Below are 21,373 nucleotides of genomic sequence, written 5' to 3'. Positions count from 1 at the left end.
CCCTCACCATGGGGGCCTTGGTCTGGCCCCTACTTCCCTCCCCCACAGACTGACCTTCTGGATGGGGACATCAGGGTGGCGTGTGGTAGATACTGGGTTGCACTTTAATTCAAAAAGTGCTCTGGTGCTTAAAAAAGTTGGAGGCCACAGCTCTAGACCTAACGTCTCCACATCCTTTTTAAAATGTGGAGCCCAGAACTACACATTGCACTCCAGATGAGGCCTGACCAGTGCTGAGTATCAACTCCCAAGTTTTATACTTAATGCTTTTATGGATGCATCCCAAAACTGCATTAGCCTTTTGTATAGCTGCATCACACTGCAGACTCATAGAGTTGGTAGTCTATCACAACTCCCAAATCCTTTTCCATAGTGCTGCCATCCAGCCAAGTGTCACCAATTTTATATTTATGTTTTTGATTATTCTTCCCAACGTGTGGCACCTTACATTTCTCTGCATTGAACTTCATTCTTTAGCTCTAATCCAACTTTCCAATCTCTTGACATCCTTCTGAATTGCACTCGCAACTTCCAGTGTGTTTGCAGTCCTTCCCAGTTTTGTGTCATCTGCAGAGTTGCTCAAGAAGCTTTCTATGCCAACATCCAAATAGTTAATAAACACGTTGAACAGCACTGGCCCCCCAGGACAGACCCCTGTGGGGCTCCACTAGAAACCTCCTGTCATTCTGAGATGGACCCGTTAAGAATTACCCTTTGCTTGTGGCTATTAAGCCAGTTATCTATCCACCTCATAGAAGTTATATCTTGCTCGCATTTCTCCAACTTGTTTCTAAGTAGGTTGTGTGGAACATTGTCAAAAGCCTTGCTGAAGTCCAGATACTCTATTTCAACAGCATTCCCTTCATCCACCCAAGTAGTTACTTTGTCAAAGGAGATCAAGTTTGTTAGACACAATTTATTTTTTGTATATCCATGCTGGCTGCTTGTGATCAGCCTTTCCTCCTCCAGATGCTTGCAACTGGTCTTCCTTTGGATATGAGCCAGTAACTTCTCAGATACTGAGGTAAAGCTAAACAGTCTGTAGCTCCCCGGATCCTCCTTTTTGCCTTTTTTAAAGAGGGGTACTACGTTGGCTCTTTTCATGAAGATCAGGTTCTCTAGCACGCTGATTCATTGTCTAGTAACTGGTTGCATGCAAAGTGAGGCAGTTTCTACAGGAGAGACTGAGCAAACCTCAAACCAGGATCCCCTTGTAGCCTGGTGGAGAAAATTTACCTGGAAATTTGGATAGGCAGATTCAAATCTCCTCACACCAGCACAGTCAGGATGGTTTCCCTATTTTTCCAATGATTGTTTAATGCAAAATACCGAAACAGTCCTGGAAGCAGGTCCTAAAAGCTTGTTCCGCCCCTCACTCCAGGAGAGTGCTTTGAGCAAAGGAATGCAGTCACACTCTTCCTCTCTCTGTCTGCATGAATTAATCTTGCATTCTTTGCTGCACATTGGCACAGCTTCCTAGGAGAGGGGGAGATTACCTCCACCAACCCTCCCAGACATGCCGGCACTGCATAGCCCACAGGGTGGTGGCTAGAGCCCTGTCCTGGGAAGCTCTGAGTGCATGGGTCTAGAATACAGGCTTTCTACATCTTTGCTGAGTATCTTAACCACTATTATGCAGAAGTTTGGCAGTAGCACCACTACCAGCCCTGCTTCTGAATAAAATGTCCATGGCCACTGTGCTTTGTGTGGACGCTATTGCTATCAGCTTATGGTAGCAATTAGGCCTGTATGAAGTGGATAGTATTCGCTTCAGATTTGGATTCAGCCAATTTGGGGGACAGTGATTTGATTTGGTGATTTGAATCAGTGTCCCAAATCGATTCGGCCGAATCTGATTCGGAGATTCATCTGCCGCCAAATTGGTTGAATCCCTGAATCAAACAGGCCCCTTCCCCCACCTGCTCTCCCAGCCCCCCCTCGGCTTCCCCATGGCTGCCCCACCTGGCCCCAGAGTCCCAGCTATTTAAAAAAATAAAAGCCCCACACTCACTGGATCCTGCAAGGGGGGGGGGCGATCACTGCTCCCCCCACTGCCTCATGCTGCGTGGAGGGCACTGCTACAAGCCCCCAAAAGCCTCAATGGCTGCTGCACCAGCTGGTGAGCGCGGGGCTTTTTATTTTTTTTGCTTCTTTAAAATTTTTTTTTAAGAGCCGGGATGTTGTGGCTAGGCAGGGCAGTCATTGACGGGGCTGGGAGAGCGGGGAGAGGACAGGGACTCATGGCAGAGTCAGCACTTGTAGCTTTTTTCATTAAAAAAAAAATTCAGTGTTTGTATAGACCTTTTATATAACAACCTAATAGTTAAAATGTCACCTAGAAAGTGAGAGACCTAAGTTTCTACCTCTCTTTAAAAATTTTAACTCAGGTTATTTTGGTGCATTGAATTAGTGTTTACACACCACAGGCTTTCGAACAAATGAGCTCTGCTTCCCAGGGGAGTGCTGTAAGCACTAAGCTATGGAATACTCAAAGATAGGAGGGAGAGGAGGTTCTCCACCCCTTCTACCTAAGCTGGATTACTGAGCAGAAAGGAATGAAAGTGTTGTGGGGCTAGAAAGAGAGCAAGCAAGAGGGAGCATGATTCTGCAGCCCAGGTATGAGAAGAGAGACCAGGGTTTCTTTCCATACTGCCAGGAGTATCAGTGTATTTTATCCAATGACTTTTTAATGCAAAATGCATACACAGTGATGGGACCAGAGAACAAAGACCTGAACCCAGAACTTGTTATACCAGGATAGGGTCTACATCACAGTCCTGATCCCTCTTGCTTACTATCTCTGGCTCTATAAATCTTACATTCCTTTCTACACAGTGACCAGGTTTCATCAAGAGGGGTGAAACCTTTTCTTTTACCTGCCGGTTCATATTAACTTGAAGTCTGGTGGTTTTAAGCACTCTCCTGGTCAGCGAGAGAGATCAGCTACCATGCCTTCAGGCTGAAGAACTCCAAGAACACAGGTCACCCACTTCCTCAGTGATTGTTCTAATCCTTCTTACATGTTGCATTTTAAGCTGCTCAAATGTTGACCAGTGTTAGTGCTAGCTCAAGTATGGAGCAGTCACACCTTAATGCTAAAAGCCTTCTCTGACTGTCACCCCCCACTTGCACAGCTCTGATTTGCCACTAGAGGTGTGGCGAGCAGGGAGGGCTGCAACTGGAGGGCTGATGAGCTAGGACAGGCTTCTTCTATCCCTGCTCTAGGTGGGGGGTATATGAGAGATGGGTTGGGGTGGGGAGAACATGAAGCTGACAGGCAAAATGTTAATGGTCTGGGGTTGGGTAATGAACTGGGAGGTGGAAAAGGGGGTGAGAGGAAGGGTGGTGAAATGAACAAAGTCAGCCACTGAAGGATAAAATAAAAAGAAGTAAAAAAAAGAATTTAAAAAGAAATACAGAGAAAGTAAATCAAAGAAGGTCTTATGTTTTAATAAACTGAGATTTGGGACTGGGGTGTGGGGGATTCTGGCCGTGCTTCCTAGGGTGAATGGGAGGTGGGAGTGTTGAGGGAAGAGGCTTTGGGGGAGCTACTGCCCTTGCCTTGGGAAGCAAGACCCAGCTCAGAAGCACGCAGTGCAACCCCATGCTTATTCCCTGCCATGCCTGCTAGACCCCACTCCTGGACCTGACCATGTCCTGCAACCTGACTAGTGGAAATGTGCTCTGTAAGCTGTTTTCAGGGGGTTGCACACTTGGGGCTGGGAAGCTCCACCCCCAGAAGTTGGAGGTGGTGCTGACTTAGTGCCAGAACCACCGCTGGGCAGTAGAGTTCAGGTGGTGGAAAGTTTGTCCACACAGAACAGGAAGGTGGGAGAGGGGACATGGCATCTTGAAATGCTTGAGGACTGCAAGTTGGGCAGTTCATCTGTCGCACCTTAATGGAACATGAACTGGTTAACACAGCTCAGAGATAAGTCTGCCCTGGAGTGGCATAGCTTTAAGTCGCCTAAAGTGTGCTTAAAACTAGTTTCAGGTGTTAATGTGTGGTTAAGGGGTTAAGAGCTCTAGAAGCTGCCTAGAATTATGTGTACCAAAGCCATAAGGTATTTGAAGGCAGGCACCATGGGTTTTAAAAGAAAGGGGTGAGATAAGCAAATGTACATGAAAGGAGACTTGCACATCTCTCTAGGTATAGATTATTGGGTTGTGAATCTCAGTTTCACATCTAGCTGAGGACTGCAGGTTGGCATCTAAATGCAGGAAAGACTTGCACCTCTCTGCACTGTTAGGTGAATGTAATATATCCCAACCCTAGGCATTTAACTATTCCCATTTAATGTATAGGAAACTCATACCCAGCTGTGTAAGCAGAATACATAAATCCTTCTTGAATCTTGCCCTAAGGTGTCTAATAGGTGAGGTGGGGATTTTGTGGACTGCATTCTTGGATTTAGGTCCTAAATTCTGCCTAACGTCCACTTAAGATGAGTATGTTCTTTTGCATATCTGGGCCAAATTGCCTAAAAGTTAGGCAACACCTCTGACTCTTATGGATCTAATTATCTAATGCCTGCATTCTCTATTTGTAAAATGTAGAAAACAGCAATTTCCTGTGCAAGGGAGTAGCAAAGATAAATACATTAAAGACTATGAGATGCTCAGATACTACAGCAGAGAGAGATCGATAATAGTGCAGATATATTATACATTTGTTTTGGAAAACAAGTATTTTTCTTGGGAACTATTGTCCATCAGCTTCAGTATATAGTGGATTAAATAACTGGACCCATTGATTTATTTTTCTTAATGATACTGTCAAGTACAAGGTAAAGACTAAGTAAATGCATGCCTTGGCTCTGTGCATGTGCTCTTTGGGGGCATTTTGGCAGTATAGATATAAACAAAGTTACTGAATTACATTCTGTTACATTTCATTCTTTTATTTGTGTTTTATGAATTGAAGGCAACTTAGTCAACACTGTATATTAATTGAGGGCATATCTTATTGACAGGTTGAGTTACTGTGCTTTCCCTGACTAATGAATTTTTAATGACTGCAGGCTTTGATATAATCTAAGTGACCTTGAGGAAAGAAAATGGTATATTATAATGACATCAAGGTATGCAGCATTTAACTAGGATGACTGACATATATATCGGGGCAGATTTTGCCTCTCAGTCCTTTGAGCAGTGGAAAGGTCTTTATCAACGTCTGAAATGAACCATGAAACTGGTCACATGCTGTGTAAACAGGACTATTGACTTTGAAGTGATGACTGAGAACTATTGACTTTGTCACCACTAAAGCTGAAGCCCATTTCAAACCATTTAACGGGAAAAAAAGCCTCCTGACAGGAAACTTGTTACATAATATTATGGCAGATTAGATTCAGATATGTAAACTCAACCTGGGGTTGTTACATATCCATTGCTGAGATGCAAATTTAGGAGAGGCAAAGATTTGGTCCTGAATAAATATCTTTCTCTCTACCATAATAAATAGCCCTCAGACTTAAATAAGTTTCATCATTTACTGAAAGAGTACCTCTGACCTACCATTATATAAATTGAAGTGAGTGTGAGAGAGTGAGTTCTTGCTTACTGTATTGGCCATTTGTGCATTAGAAGCCCAGATTGGCTTCTTGCAGTAACAGGGATTGAGTGATGGGAAATGAGAAAAGCACAAAGTCTACATCAAAGCTGGACATAAGGAAGTCTAAAACACCATTCCAGGGAAGTCACTTTTAAGATAACAACATAACCATAAGGAAAAATTTATTGTAATACCCTGTAAGATAATCAAATTATTATTATTATTGTTAGCATTAATTAAGGAGATGTCAGCTGACAATGAAGGTGACCTGCAGCTATCCAGCCATGTGCCATGGAACGCACTCTCCTCATCTGATCCCAGCAGTCTTTCCTGCCCAAGTGCAGAGGGGCTGACCCAATGATTTGTCAGGTTCCTTCCAGCCCCTAACATCTATGAAACTATGAAAATGACCATGGGGGTCAGGAGAGCACAGACGTGGCATACAACCAGATTTGCTGCATCACAGCCTTGGGCATGGTGCACTTTGTCCAGTCCTGAGAAGCTGAGCCTCTGAGCTGACTAGGAATATTCTTGGGGCCTTAATGCTAATGCTATACATAATTGCTTATTTTAAAGTCAACAGATGTTGTCTACATCTATGCAGTAGGCATCTGCGAAGCGGCAAGTATTTGCTTCGGTTTCGGATTTGGCCAATTCGGAGATTTGAATCATTGTCCCGATTCAATTCGGCTGAATTGGATCTGAAGATCTGGTGCCACTTCGGAGGTTCGGCCATAGACTAAACAGGCAGAAGTTCTCACCATGCTGGACACAGCTGCCTCCAGCTGGTAAATCTGTTGTGGTGGGCAGAGGGGGCAGGGGAGGGGTGTGTGTGGGGGGCAGATCAACGCCCCCACAGTGAGGGGGGGATTGGGGCTGGGAAAAGCTGCTCAGTTGTGGGACTCAGGGAGGAGGTTGCAGGGGCATGGGATGCAGGCACAGCAGTGGTGGGAGTGGGGGCTATGCCCTGCTGCTGCTTGCTCCCTTCCGCCCAGAGTCAGCCGCGCCTGCATTGTGGGCCCCACCAGCCCCAGCTGGGCAAGCAACAGCAGGGCAGAGCCCCCGCTCACAGTGCTGCTGCCCTTGCATCCCATGCCCCTCTGCCCTGGCTGGGCAAGCGGCAGCAGCACCTGTACTCCACAGTGGCACAGTGGCTATGCCCTGCCACTGTTTGCACACCCAGAGCAGGGGGGTGCGGGATGCAAGCGTAGCAGCACTGGGAGCAGGGGCTCTGCCTTGCTGCTGCTTGTTCAGCCGGGGTGGGGTGAGATGCAGATGGGGGCAAGTGACAGCAGGGCATAGCCCCTGCTCCCAGCACTGCTGTGCTTGCATCCTGTGCCCCCCACCGCTCTCCTTGAGTCCTGCTACCAGAGGCAACCCAAGCAGGGTGCGGGGCCAGGGCAAATCAGCCTGTGCGGGGCCCCGCCCCAGGACATGAGGATGCCGACAGTGGATTCAACAGCAGGGAGGGGGGTGCTGAGCAGCTGGAGGTGCCAGATTTGGCAGCCAGGGGGTGGTGCTGAGCAGCTGGACGTGAAGCCACCAGCAGTGTGGAGTTGCTGCAGCCACTCTGCTTGGCTCCACGGTGCTCCCCAAAGTGCAGGGCATGGGGCGGTCACCCTGATTTGCCCCCCTCAGGGACGGCCCTGCCCGTGGCCCCCTGTTTCAGCTGGGCAGCTTGTTCCAGCCCCAGTCCCTCCCTTGCTATGGGGGCATTGATCTATCCCCCCATGTCCCTTCCCTGCCCCCTCTGCCCACCACAACAGACTTACCAGCTGGAGGCAGCTGTGTCCATCATGGTCAGGGACTGCTGCCTGCCTAGCCTATGGCCAAATTGCCGAAGCAGCACCAAATCTTTTCTGAATTGATTCAGAGGCTTCCAATTGGATTCAGGCCTTTTAATTGGTCTCCCAATTCAATTTGGGTTCAGAGATTCGGCCGCTGAATCGGTCTGAATCTCCTCTGAATTGGATCGGCTACCAAAGCATTGCACAGCTCTACTATGCGGTGCTGGTGTCACACATTTCCTGCACACTCTGAAGAATGTAAGAACTACTGCTTCTCCAAGTAACCGTTCCTTTTTTGATTTCTAGGATCACTGTCACAGCAATGTGCAACATGGACTTCAGCCGATTTCCCCTGGACACTCAGACTTGTTCTTTGGAGCTGGAAAGCTGTATGTTGCACCCAAGTTCATGTCTATTAATTCTTTCTTTGCTGACTCTCCATGCTCAGGCTAAGCACTCTTTTTCAGAATAAAAAAAAAGAATACATTTAAGTAGAACAGGCCAAAGCTTCTGGCAGGCTTGCTACAAGTTAAGTTGTGCTCCCCCCCCAAATGCCACTGTGACCCCTCGCTTCTAGAGGCACCCTGATAGAGCTTCCACCTGGGGCACTGGAGTGGAGGCAGGGGGTCCATAGCCTCTGGCTGTGTGGAACAGAGTGGGGCCAGGATGCTGCTGGAAGAGAGGTGTCACCGCCAAGAACCACGTTAATCCTTCCCTGGCCCTGCAACTGCTGCAGTGTTACGTGGTGAGTGAGCATCCAGTGCCCTGAATTTGTCAGTGGCTATAGGACCAGGAAAGGATTAACCTGGTGACACCTGAAACCTCCTTTCTCACCAGTCCTGTTCTACCTGTGCACAAGCCTCCTGACCTCCATTCGAGCACCTCCCTTTACTGAGTGCTGGGAGCTCAGATGACACACGCGAAAGCTGCCTGTGCCACTTGTGGCACATGTGTGGTGGCTTGGTCCCCAGATTGAGAGGCTTCCCTTTGACACCATGGGCTTTGAATCTGGTTCTTATTTTTGGAGGACAGCATATGTGTGTGCATGAAATTATAGTAACAGGTTGATTCTGCACCTGTTTAGGTTAATGTGTGACACCTATACCTTAACCTAAAAATGAATCAATACTGAGCGCTCCTTTATGGCTTAGTGAGGCCTACACAGATGTGTAGAGAGAATTTAGAATTTTGGCTGTGTTGCTTGGCTCTGACTGGGTGACAACAGAGAGGAGTTAATGCTGGAGGAGAAATTTAATTATAACCTTAACAATAATATCATTATTTATAATATGATAAAACACATATTTAGAATATTATTTAGAATAATATTAATTAAATACTTGAACTCTGGTACTTTTATGCCCAAAGACAATAAGTACATTACAAAAGATGGGCCTCATTTTGTAAACACAACAGTATGCAAGTCATCCCAGTGAGTTCAACCTGGGTAACACAGCTCAACTCAGTGGGACTCCTCATGCAAACACAATTATTTTCATTCTTAATTGCCTTAATCAGAATTTATGGCATGGCCTTTGCCAGACTATTCCCAAGCCTAGTAGGCTGTTGTTCTGAGCTTTTCCCAAGGTTTCAGCCTACATTTTCTTCTGTTAAATTTCATCCCATTGCCCCTAATTATACTCATGTATTTCACTAAATAATTCCTCATTCATATTCTTTGAATACTTACATGCTGTTATCTCTAATCACACTTGTTACCCTCAGTTACATCTTTTTGATAATGTTTTAGATAATTGCAGCTTACCCTTCCTCTAAATTTGGTCAAGTTAATTCTTACAGTTTTCCTCATAATTATGTGTATACTTCCAGCCCTCAGTCAATTTTGCTGCTGTTCTCAGAACTCCCTCCAGTTTGTCTCCACTTTTCTCATACAGTAGGAGCCAGACATGTATCATTCTCCTTTGATTTTACCAGTGTTGTATGAAGAGAAACTATTATTTCCCAGAAATACCATGAAATATAACGCTTTGTTTTGGCTTTCTGTGCTGCTATAGTCCATGACATGTCAAGATTCTAGTTAATCCAGTGTGCATTATCATTGCTGGTCTGTGAGGGGAAGGACAGGCATTATTGCACTTCAAAGACCCATTAATTTTTCCCAGATAAATTAGTCTGCATTTTTCCAACCAACTCCAGTTTTGTTGTTTCCCATTCCCATTTCTAATCTTTTTAGGGCTCTTTGTCTTATTACTCTGATCTCTCAGTATTTCCCTATTTTGGGCCTGAGCTTGCTCTAGCTAATCAGGATGGGGTTCTAAAGTAATTCATGAATTTCATTATCATAGCGTTTATCCAGGCAGGATTACTTTTTATACTGGTTGTTAAAATAGCCAAAGCCATTTCATAGACTCATAGAATCATAGAAAATTAGTGTTGGAAGGGGCCTCAGGGAGGTCATCTAGTCCAACACCCTGCTCAGAGCAGGACCATCCCCAACTAGATCATCCCCAGCCAAGGCTCTGTCTAGCTGGGTCTTAAAAATCTCCGAGGATGGAGATTCCACCACCTCTCCGGATAACTTGTTCCAGTGCTTTACTACCCTCCTTGTGAGAGAGTTTTTCCTAATATTTAACCTAAACTTCCCTTGCTGCAATTTGAGACTATTGTTCCTTGTTCTGTCATCTACCACCAGTGAGAACAGTCTAGCTCCAGTGTCTTTTCTTTTTCTAAGATGCGTACACCGATGAAGATCTGATGCTGTATTGGAAAAATGGGAATGAATCTCTAAAAACCGATGAGAAGATTTCTTTGTCTCAGTTTTTGATACAAAAGTTCCATACTACCTCGAGACTTGCTTTCTACAGTAGCACTGGTATCAGTCTTTTAAAAACTTTTTTATTATTCTTTGTATCATGGCTGTATACTAGTTCAGTTTCAAACACTAACAAGGTGAAATCTAAATGAAATTTCTGTTATATGCCTGAATAATAACCATTCTTACGTGTAGCCTATATTGTGAATGATCTGTAGGATATAGCATGTTCATGCTCACATACATATTTATGGATTGTCTACTCTTTAAATATAGGAATTGCTGAGAAAGATAGCTGCTCTTCTACAAATCATAAAAGATGCTCTTAATGACATTTGTTTCCCCCTCCCCCTCAAAAAAAGGGTGGTACAATCGCCTGTATATAAACTTCACGTTGCGGCGCCACATCTTCTTCTTCTTGCTCCAAACCTACTTCCCTGCCACTCTGATGGTCATGCTGTCCTGGGTGTCCTTCTGGATTGATCGCAGAGCAGTGCCTGCCAGAGTGTCGTTGGGTGAGAGGAATTTACATAAACCATGAATATAATACATTCCTTGAATTTGAATATTTGGTGGGACAGAGAATTTGATTCTGTTGTTTAAAGATTTTAGGAAAATAAATATCTATTCAATCTGATTATTAAATTAATTTGATGTTGACATTTTGTTTTGTTGTTCATTGTAATTCATTCTTTATATCATTGATAAATCCTCCTGATCTACTTTTAAAAGTCAGGGCAGAAGAGGAAACAATGTTTTTTTTTTCTTTTTTAAAAAAGAAGCAAGCAGAGAAAAGACATATTAGTGTTGTTGAGCCAGAGAATCAAGATTTCTAGCTACAGGCTCACTCTTGCAGCCCTGAAATTTAAGGTCAAGGAGGGCAATATTTTTAGGAGGGCCTAGAACCCACATTTCCCACTTCCCAGGTGGCTGTCCTATAATCTGTCCATCAGAATATAGTTAATGTGAGGGCAAACTCCACCCTTCCTGTTGAGGCTGAGACACTGTGCATCAGTTGAGCCAAGATTCATTGATCCAGGGGAACAAGCAAAAGGAAACCTAGGTCTGTAGTCTAGTGATTACAGCAGTCCCCTGGGAGAGGGGAATCCTGGGATCCACTCTGTTCCCAGAGTTGTTTTGTTTTTTCTAACACAGTTTCTCTAACTCATATTCCTTGGACCAGGTTTAATTTTTAAGTGTAAATTGAATTGACTGAAGGGGCTGGTACAATTTTTGCTCATAGTCCCTAAATCCTGCTAGGAGTCTATTTGCATCTGCATCTTTAACAATCTGACCATAAGAGGCTGTTTAATTCAGGACAGTTGGAGCTTCTTTTGTTTGCGCTATGGTTTGTTAGAACTACATGCAGATACAAGCCTCTATAACGAGACAACACAGAGCTCACTCAAGTGAAAGGAAACGCTCTTAAATGGAACTTACAAAGAACAGATCCTGATAAGGAATGATACACAATGGATGTATTTTCAATATTTACTGATTTAGAATGATCTAAATAAAGTCATAGATAATACTCCCTGGCTCTGCACTCAACTGCTGGATGGCTTTTTGTAAACATGTAAACATTGAGATTCATTCTAATTCACTATGAGCATTTTACCTCTGTTTGTAGAACCAAACAGAACGTGTACATGCTTACATGCTTATCTGTCAAATATATGGGATAAGCAAAATTGCTGCCATTTAAAACTTTTCAGCTCTTATTGTTGCCATAGATAATTATGGGTAGAGCACATGATGCTTTTTCATCACAGCATGTCATATGCAAGACATTTTCTAGATCATACATGGAGGATTTGTGCCTTTTGTGGAAATTATTTACATCAGATGCTTTTCAGCAGTTATCAAGTCATTAACCACTTTTTGATTAGTAAGATGACAAACTGATTGTTTCAGTGAACCAAGAGTCCTTATCACTAGGGGCTTTCTAAAGAGCAGAAGAATCTGACTAATTGACTCAGTAGTATGAACAACTTCCTTAACCTATAGAATAGTCCTTGTAGGCTGGGATCAAGCATCATTTCCAAATTAGGTATCCAAGAGTTAAAGAATATCCCAGTGGAAGGAGTAGCTTACCCATCACATTTGAAATCCTGCTTGGCCAGTATGCACAAGAATGCAATTAAATGGACCAGTCCTGTATTGGCAAGCAGCTAGACAGTAAATTATTTCTATCATCTATGGCAGTGATTCACAACCTTTCCTGGACTTGAGACACTGCCCACTGGATTCAAGGCATCCCTGCATAACTTTTGTCAATTGAGCAGCAACCCAATTTCAAAACTATTTTATATATTACAATGCTTATTTCCTTGCAGAGAGGCTAGGCAGTGCAGGTAGGGTATCATCCAGGGAGGAATAAGGCCGAGCCAGCACTTATCTGCTTACCGTATCAGCTTATCTCTTTTACCCTACTTATCTCCTCAAATCTCAAGGCGACCTTCAAAGGATCTGAACACATCCCATGGTGCATCAGCACCCTGGATACGAATCACTGGATTACGGGCTAGAGCAGTGGTTCTCAACCTTTTTTGTACCAGGACCCATTTGTAAACATCGATGGCCAGTCCCGACCCAGTGCCTCTCACTCCCAACCTGCTGCCCCCAGTGTGAGGGGCAGAGGGTAAGTGGGTGTGTGGGGCATGGGGGCCCAAGCAGCGCCTTGCAGATTGGATCTCTAACAGCCTGCAAGGGAAAAGCCAGTTTCCCATGTTTTTCTCCTTCAAAGGAGTATCCATTTTCAAAGTTTGTTCATGACCCTTTCATATATTCTTGCAACCCACTTTTGGGTCACAACCCACAGGTTGAAAAATGCTGGGGTAGAGCAGAGGGTGGTATAAGCAGATCTAGAATTTTGAAAAAGGGAGTGCAGATTGTATGATGCATCATTACAGAACAAAGGCTAGCTCAATGGCTGGAACATCAAGACCAAAAGAAGAGAGGGTTAATACCTGGGCTAGAGACAGACGTTACATGTAAACTGGTTTAAGTCATTAGAAACTGGTTTAAACCTGTAACAGAACAGAAGTTCAATGCACATAAACCAGTTTCAAAACAGCTGAAACTGGTTTAAGATAAACCTGGTTGAATGTAGTATCAGACTTAACTGATTTGGGTCAAACCAGTTTATGAAACTTCTGTCCCAATCCCCTTCCTGGTTTATGTTAAATTAGAGTCCCCCAGCATCCTAGCATGCTTTTCAGCCCTGGGCTGGGCTGGGCTGTCTGCTCTAGCAGAGAAGGGTTGGGTGGGGGAGGAGGCAGGGACTGCCCCCACCCCCCAGCATACCCCAGCTGGGGTCTGGGGCCAGAGCAGGGGGAAGAGGGGGTTAAATCCCCCTCCCCCAGCTAAACTCTCCTTCACCTGAGTATAGAGCTGCACTGCCCTGCCCTGCTAACCTTTCTGAAAATTACTGCTGGCTGCAACTGTGGACCACAAATCCCAGAGGCACCTGGAAGCAGGAAGAAGAAGTGATGAGTAACCCTGCAGAGTCATGCTGCTGTGATTCTGTACTGCAAATCCCAAAGACCTCAGGGGTAGTTGGAAGAAGAAGGGAATGTACAGCCCATGCTGACTAAGAGCCAGAGAGCTCTGTTTTAGGGGCCCCTGGCTTCTGGCCTGAGTCACTGCAGGCGTGTGGCTGCATTTCCTGAATCAAAAGTGAATGCGTGTCCAGTTGGTTCTCAATTTAATCTCTGCAGTTTAGACTAATCTGCAAAGTCTGAATCGATTCAGCCTCAGGCTTTTTGACTGTCTGTATGTAGCCCTGTGGAATAAGGAGTTTAGAAGGGTTGAGGTAGATTATAATGAGCCATGAAGTCAGTTGACTCCCTCAGCACTGTCTGGTTCAAAATGCTGCTGCTACTGCCAGGCGGTTCATTTTAAATTTTGGGTAGACCAGGAATCAAAGGGGGTGCAATTACACCAATGTACCCACCCTGGATCCACCCCTGGAGGGTGGTACGATATCTACAGACAGACATTATAGAAAATGCTTTCTTTATTAGACCTGCAATTAAATTAATTTTTTGCTGGTTCTTCCTCAGGGATAACCACGGTGCTGACCATGTCCACCATCATCACTGGTGTCAATGCCTCCATGCCCCGTGTTTCCTACATCAAAGCTGTGGACATCTACCTATGGGTCAGTTTTGTGTTCGTCTTTCTATCAGTGCTGGAATATGCGGCAGTGAACTATCTGACTACAGTGCAAGAACGGAAGGAGAGGAAGCTGAGAGAGAGGGTGAGAGACGTTTTTGTTATACCAGTTGTGTTTTTAATGGATATTTTAAAATTATATAACTGGGAACACCTTTCTGTCTATGTGTGTAATTACTGTAATTATTGTCTACAATGCTCAAGATGACACTAAAGCCTTGACACCACAAAACAGGAATTAGCCTCGTTGATCTTATAGAAACAGCAGTAAGAAGAAAACTAAGATCAGAAACAGGGAAGTCTTCAACTAGGGACTTTACTAGAGACCAGACCAAAGGGGAGGTCAAGAAGGGGAAAAATTAGTCTGATATTTCCCCATGGCTAATACAATATTTTTTAAGTTACTGCTATTGTACTATATTGAATGACTAAAAGAGTCCAAACGGAAATCCGGTACATTATAGAAACTGCATTTATTAAATCTAATAGGAGAACTGTTCCAGGGTACCAGGCACTGCCATATTACACAGTGCTTTGCTGAAGTTGAGATTTTTATTTTTCCCCTGAAACTTTATTGCCTTCTGCATGATCATTAACCAAACCACTGTCCTCTGGATGCTGAGGCTTGCCTGAAATCCCAGGGTCATCTTTGTTATACCTCTTGGCTCCATTGTGGTGGGGATGTTAGACTAGCCAAGGACAGGGAGAGTAGCACACCACTTATTTTGCTGGTCACTTCATTGTTCTGGGAGAGATCCAGACAGAAAGAAACAGTGCCTCAGGAGGCACGCAAAGTTACTACATATAAAGAAACAGTACTACGCGTAATGGCTAACAAAGAATACAACACAGTCTTTAGTGCCTCCTGTCCACACATCCAGGCTGTCACCAAGGCATGCTACTTTCCTCTGTCTGTTTCCAAAATATGAACATATTTGTTATTTATACCTCTGTCACCTCCAACCTTTGTCACTGAAACAATCACCTCTGACTTCTCTTATGATCTGACCATGACATGATTCCTTCCCAAAGCTGTCCATTCGCGTTCTTCCATGTTACTCTCTGTACATGGAACAGGTTGAAATACCAATTCAAAGCCCGTTTCTTGTTCAAATGCCAGCTGAAGACTTCTTGTTCCCATGGCCAGTTCTTACTCGCATCTAGTGCCTTCTCCATCCCAAGTTTGAGTTCAGGAAAACTACTTAGAGATGCAAAGCTTCATGTAGGTCTGTCCATTTCTCTAAGTATCCCAGCATCTTGTCTTACTTGTATGTATTCCTTAGACAAGGAGCTCCAGAGAGCATAGACTCCCTCTGGCCTATAAAAATCTGACCACATTGCCTGTCCTTAATAAGTAGTAAATAAAAAAGTCAGCCTTGCTAAATTCTGTTACCCAGAGCAAGTATTTTTTTTTTTTTTACAAAAAATAAAATATCATTATATATACACACATACCAGCTTGGGAAAACTCACACAGCTCTGGCACAAAAAACTTTTTACTCTGCTATCTGAGTGATTATATATACATACATACAATCAAATATATAACAATTTTATATATACATTTACACTTCAGCTACCCCATATGTGGATGGGCTAAGGACTCTTGGGAGTGGAACCATTTAAACTTGTGGCTACCTTCTTTCATTCCCTACCTTACTGGTTAAGTGATGACTGTTCTACAAAGTGCCTACAAAACACATCAGAGTTATGCCTTCCATACCTATTATCTATGCCCTTTCCTGTAGTCAAATCATAACCTGACCTAGGAACTAAGAGGCACCTAAATCACTAGAATTTTTTGCTCTTCCTCTTGGATCCTTCAGCCATTGCTTCGAAGCAATCAATTACCATATTTACTTAATTGGAAAACATGGTTTCCCCCTACTTTTAACATGGGGGGAAGCCCCTTGTCTTACAATTGAGCACAGGTTGGGGCAGGAACTGGAGCCCTGGCTGATGCCTGCCCCCTGCTGCCTCTGCACACCCAACCATTCCTCCCCCACAGCCCTTGGTCTCTTCCTGGTGCTTCTTCTCCCCCTCTATTTCCCTCTGCTGTAATCCCCCTGTGGAGGAGGAAGCTGGGGCAGGGGAAGGATGATTGGGGGCAGCTTGAGGCTGTACGGGGGCAGGCACAATGGGAATAAGTGGGGCAGGGCAGGAGGCAGGGGTAAGCTGCCAGCCTCTCTTTCTGCATGCCCCACTGCCTCCACACTGCCTGCCCTACCACATACCCGCTACTGCCTCCCCCACTATCTGCCCCTCACTGCCTGCTCCATTACTGCCCCCCTCACCACCTCTCCCCCCACCACCTGCAGTAGTGGAGGCAGACAGATTTTAAGATGATCCTTCAATAATTAGATTTCATACATGGAAAATTATAATAAATGTATACATTTTCCATGTACCGAATCTAATTATAGGGGGAGGAGCGATCTTAAATTCAGGGTTTGGGTAAATATGATGTGCTCCATATCACCTGCCACTTACTGCTGCATCCTGGCCCTGTCATCTCAGAAGCCTGATAGGACTGAGTCAGGATTACTACCGTCTTGAAATACATTGTGTGGGGATTAAATATAAATTAAATATAGTTTACTTGCACATGGAGGTGAGCACATGCTGCTTTTTCTTCACATCATGTCATGAAGGACATTTTCTAGATCACACATCAAGGATTTGTGACTTTTGTGGAGACGATTTACGTCAGATACTCTTCAGCAGTTATTTACCACCCCAAAATCTGAGGCTCCAGTCACGTTTCCTTTCAAACCAAGTATAAAACAGGTTCTAAATGCAGATTTTTTTTGTTAAAATGTATTCTAAAAATAATCTCAGTATTGATGCACATCAAACCAGTTAGAATAACTGTGCTATAGTTTAGGTTGGAAGAATACCACAGTGGTTTTGGCTTCATTTGGCCAAAAAGTTTGGCTACACCCAGAACCAAGAAAACCATAGTGGTTTATTTTTAGGTTAATGAATTGTCTGTGGGCATTGTTTCCTATTGTTCAAGATTTTATTGCATTACTTCATAGGTTTTCAGAAACAAACCCCCATGCAGTATAAAAGCTGCAACCAATGAAGCGAGCTGGCATCTTCTCATGTTGGAAAACTTGAGCCAAAAATGGGCAGTTTTCATTAATAGAGAAACTTTTCAGAGCCCAACTATACTCTGTAATTCTGGAGTTAACAAGCTGTCTATAAAAAAATATTATCTTTGTCTCACATATTTTCTTTCACTGTTGAACTATTGTTTGTTTTTCTTTTGCTTGTATCCTCAGTTTTCATGTTCTTGTGGACTACCTCATACAACTATGATGCTGGATGGAAACTACAGTGAATCTGATGCCAACAGTTTGGCAGGGTATACACGGAGCCAAACAGTAACCGAGGAAGAAAAACAAGAAAAGATCATGGTCCATTTGGCCATGAGCAATGAATCTAACTCATCAAGAAAGAGAAGGCTGGGAAGCCATGTGGGCCAGCGCATCATGCAGAACACTCATGCAATTGATAAATACTCAAGATTAATATTTCCAGGCACTTATATATTGTTTAATTTGATATACTGGTCTGTCTTTAGCTAGATATGCAGAGGCATTGACTGAAGCAGAAAACATTTGCAAGACTTTGTTTGAGGTTTTAAGTCCAATTTGAATGATAAACTAGAAAACTGATTCTCCTGTTGCACCTTCGGAGAATAAAGCACTGGCTATGTCCTACAATAGGTACCTGCTCCCAAAAGCATTACAGGGAATTTGTTGTGTCATTTGCTCTCTACTTCACCGCTGCACTTCCCCTTGGCTTTATGATATGTCCATTTCTCACACTTGAAAACATGCAGCTCTGTCTGACCAACTGTTGCCATAAGTGTTGTTGGAGCTAGGCAGTGTTGATGGTCCCTGACATGCAGGGGGAAGCTACTGTTGAAGAATCACCCAGCATCATTTGCTGGATGAAAGTGCAGGGTCCAATGTTTGTGGTGAGAGGCCTGTAAAGAATATGTTTTATTAGGATATGGAATAAATACTTGACTTTTAAATGTCTAAGTAAAATCAGACCTCTCTCTCTTCAGGCAATTGGCTTTCTGCTTCTGTGGCTTGTAAACAATGGCACTGTTTCAGGAAGCACACATTCAACAAGCCACCAGGCAAAATTCACGAGTCTTTAGGCAAAGTTCCCTTTAACTTCAGTGGAAGCATTGTGCAATTGCTCTACAGAATCTGGCCTATATAGCCCACATGATTTATCTGGCCATGTTCATATGGTGTAAGGCAGCACCATGGTGAGATGTTGCTGTGCTCAGAAACACTGACTACTCTGCACGTTTCAGCTGTCGAATGAAAGGCAGTCCTCTCAGAGATGTTGCTTCCTGGCACTGTGGAGTCTGTGATCATTCCCTTGATTTTTCTCACTAAAAATGGGGAATGATGATAAAATGAAGCCAAAATACCACTGAGTTTAGGTAGCATGGACTCTGGAGCTGGTTTGTTTTGATCACAAAGAAATTTAAATATCTTTGTAAGCCAGCTATGGTGTATGATGCACTGTGCCTGAGGGTTTACCACTCTGAAGTGGGTGTGAGGTTACAGTTTACACCCTATGATGAGTATACAGAAATGAGGAGTTGGTTCAGGAGCAGCTCTCTTCAGTTCTTCTCTTCATGGGCCAAAGCAGAGAACAGTTTTGAGAACAATTTTGACTGCCTTACAGGAGCACAAGGCCTGCCCTCAGCCCTAACAGAAAAGTGCTGCCCACAGAGAAAATATAACCTAGCATGCAGAGCTCTCCTCCTTATCCTCCTGTCTTGGACTTCTGCATGGAGAGCAAAAGTTGCATTCTGGAACTTGTTGCCTCTGCAGGTGCAGCTTCATTTTAAAGATAAAGCTCCATGAACTACACCTGTGCCACTGGCTAAAAGGTGCAAATAATTCCTTAGTAGAAACCTGAGAGAACTATGGCATGCATCAACTCATGGCATTTCATGCATCACCCAGTATTGTCTCCTCTTCCACTGCTACTAATGCTGTTAGCAACATGCAAAACTTTTTCTACACAATAGCAGGACACAGATCACCTGATTTGCTCTTTAATTTTTAAGGACATCTGCCTGCACAGTGGACGGTGGAAATGATGCTCTTAGTTGCAGCATCTAGGTGCCAAGTTGGAACGTACTAAGGATGGGCAGACCTGCAGTGGGATGATTCAGTGTTGAAGTCAGAATCTGTTTCAACACTATGATTAAACAAAGCAATGGACTAGTTTGCTGATAGGAAGGATTCAAGTAATGTAGATGATGTACAAGGAAGTAAATCTCTAGCAATATTCTGCACATACCAAATGAATTGCGATCCCATTATGAAGAAAAACACTACAAGTCTATTGGGTATTAACATTTTCAATTTACAATAGCAGTAATGACATTTTCATGGTGGTCTAGTGACAAGCTAGGAAGAGTTAACTAATAAGAGTTCTGTGTTGGCATAAAGGAGAAAAGATATTAATATTGTGCAATAAGCCCTACAGAAACACTCCAGACATCATTACAGAAGGTACAGTCACAAGTTAACCAATGCATTTCTGAGCATTAGCATTAAAGTACAATTTTAGGTATCAAATCAGGGTACTTGCTATCATTCATCAATTCTTTTAAAGGAAGAGAGGAAAATCATTGGATTAAATTGGAGAAATGGGAAGCAAGAAACCCAGATTCTATTTGTAGCTCTGCCAGTCTACCTTTGTTATGTCAGCATGTCATTTTGCCTCTCTGTGCCTCAGTATTCCCACTTGTAAAATACCTACCTCACGGGGTGTTGAGAAGCTTAATTCAGTAGTGCTTGTGAAGTACCATTAAAATCTTTGAATGGGCACCCCTATGGAATTATTACTAATGAGTAGTTCAGATTGGTCCACTAAATCAATCAGACTTCAACTTGCACTGTATTGGGCATCAAGATCCACCAGATAAAGTGATTTAACCATCACCAGCCATTTAGACATGTGGAAATAATGCCTTTGGCTGTAACTCCACTGATTTTAGGAGTGTTTCATAAGGGATAAATGAATGCTATGACTGGATAATGCCATTGGATAGTGCTGTGAAAATAAATGTCTTGGCTTTACTTCACCATTTATTTTATTAAATGTGTATTCTTCCTCTTAGAACTTGCATGGTGGCAAGAGACGGTCGTTCAGTTACTATGTTCTACTGCACTGGCATTTTCTCTTACTTAAATGCTATCTAATACATTATTTCGAAAAACCTAACTTTACCTTATTTAATATGTATCTGCATAAGAGCAATGGAGACATCTGTCTGCCGTGATGTATTTATGATTATTTTATCAAGGACAATTTTGCAGCACAGCTCATCAGCAAGGAGGGAGCTTGCCCATTAGGGAAAATTTCTTGAATTCTGCTATGTTCTTAACTGATATTTGCAATGATTATTTGAAGCAATGGATGCAAGTAAACCACTGTGTTAATGTGTCAATTACTGACATACATTTACATGTTAGATCAGGATCAGCAATGGTTTTGCAGGGGTGGGAGGAGCGCCACTTTAATGGCGCTTAGATCAGAGCATGGGGGCTTCCAACCTGGCCTATGACATTGCTACCAGGGCTGGAGCCACAGTCACGGCTCCCTGTAGCTGCCCAAGTGATGCCTCCCTGCCCCCTGCTGTTGAAGCCCTCCCTGGCTCTGCAGCCCAGATCTGGCCTGGAGTCAAAAGTTGGCAGCTCCTGTCCTTGAAACGTGATCCATTTTAGAGAAAAATGTGACCTACCCAAAGGAGCCAGGCATGGGGGTTGAACATGGATTGCTCACTTTCAAGGGAAGCAGCTAGCCACCAGACTACCAGCTAGGCAAGGCTGAAGGCATCCTCTACTATTCATTTTGGAGATGGGCTGCTGAACAGAAAAGGATGAAAGAAACATGGGGCCAGAAGCAAAGTAAGCAAAAGGGAGTATGATTGTGGCATAGTGAGATGGGTACCTCCTGGCATGAATCTTGTTCTTGGGTCCCTGTACCCAATACTGTTTACACAGTTTATGTATTTAAAGCAACATTTACAGAGAA

At 43.6% G+C, this 21,373-nt stretch overlaps 1 protein-coding gene across 1 annotated transcript in view; it reads left to right on the top strand.

Annotated features, from left to right (window-relative positions):
* LOC102573564 (gamma-aminobutyric acid receptor subunit rho-2) overlaps window positions 1-20,415 on the top strand; it is an 81,502-nt gene extending 61,087 nt beyond the window's left edge. The window contains exons 5-9 of the mRNA XM_014600554.3: window positions 7,648-7,730; window positions 10,034-10,174; window positions 10,477-10,629; window positions 14,179-14,375; window positions 17,575-20,415. Of these exons, the coding sequence (XP_014456040.2) occupies window positions 7,648-7,730; window positions 10,034-10,174; window positions 10,477-10,629; window positions 14,179-14,375; window positions 17,575-17,880 (880 nt within the window). The 3' untranslated portion in view covers window positions 17,881-20,415. The remainder of the gene's footprint in view (window positions 1-7,647; window positions 7,731-10,033; window positions 10,175-10,476; window positions 10,630-14,178; window positions 14,376-17,574) is intronic.
* The last annotated feature ends 958 nt before the right edge of the window (window positions 20,416-21,373 follow it).

The sequence above is a fragment of the Alligator mississippiensis genome, chromosome 1 (genome assembly GCF_030867095.1).
Source record: "Alligator mississippiensis isolate rAllMis1 chromosome 1, rAllMis1, whole genome shotgun sequence".
NCBI lineage: Eukaryota > Metazoa > Chordata > Crocodylia > Alligatoridae > Alligator > Alligator mississippiensis.
Note: the sequence above shows the minus strand (reverse complement) of the source record. Positions and strands in the feature narration are given on the sequence as shown.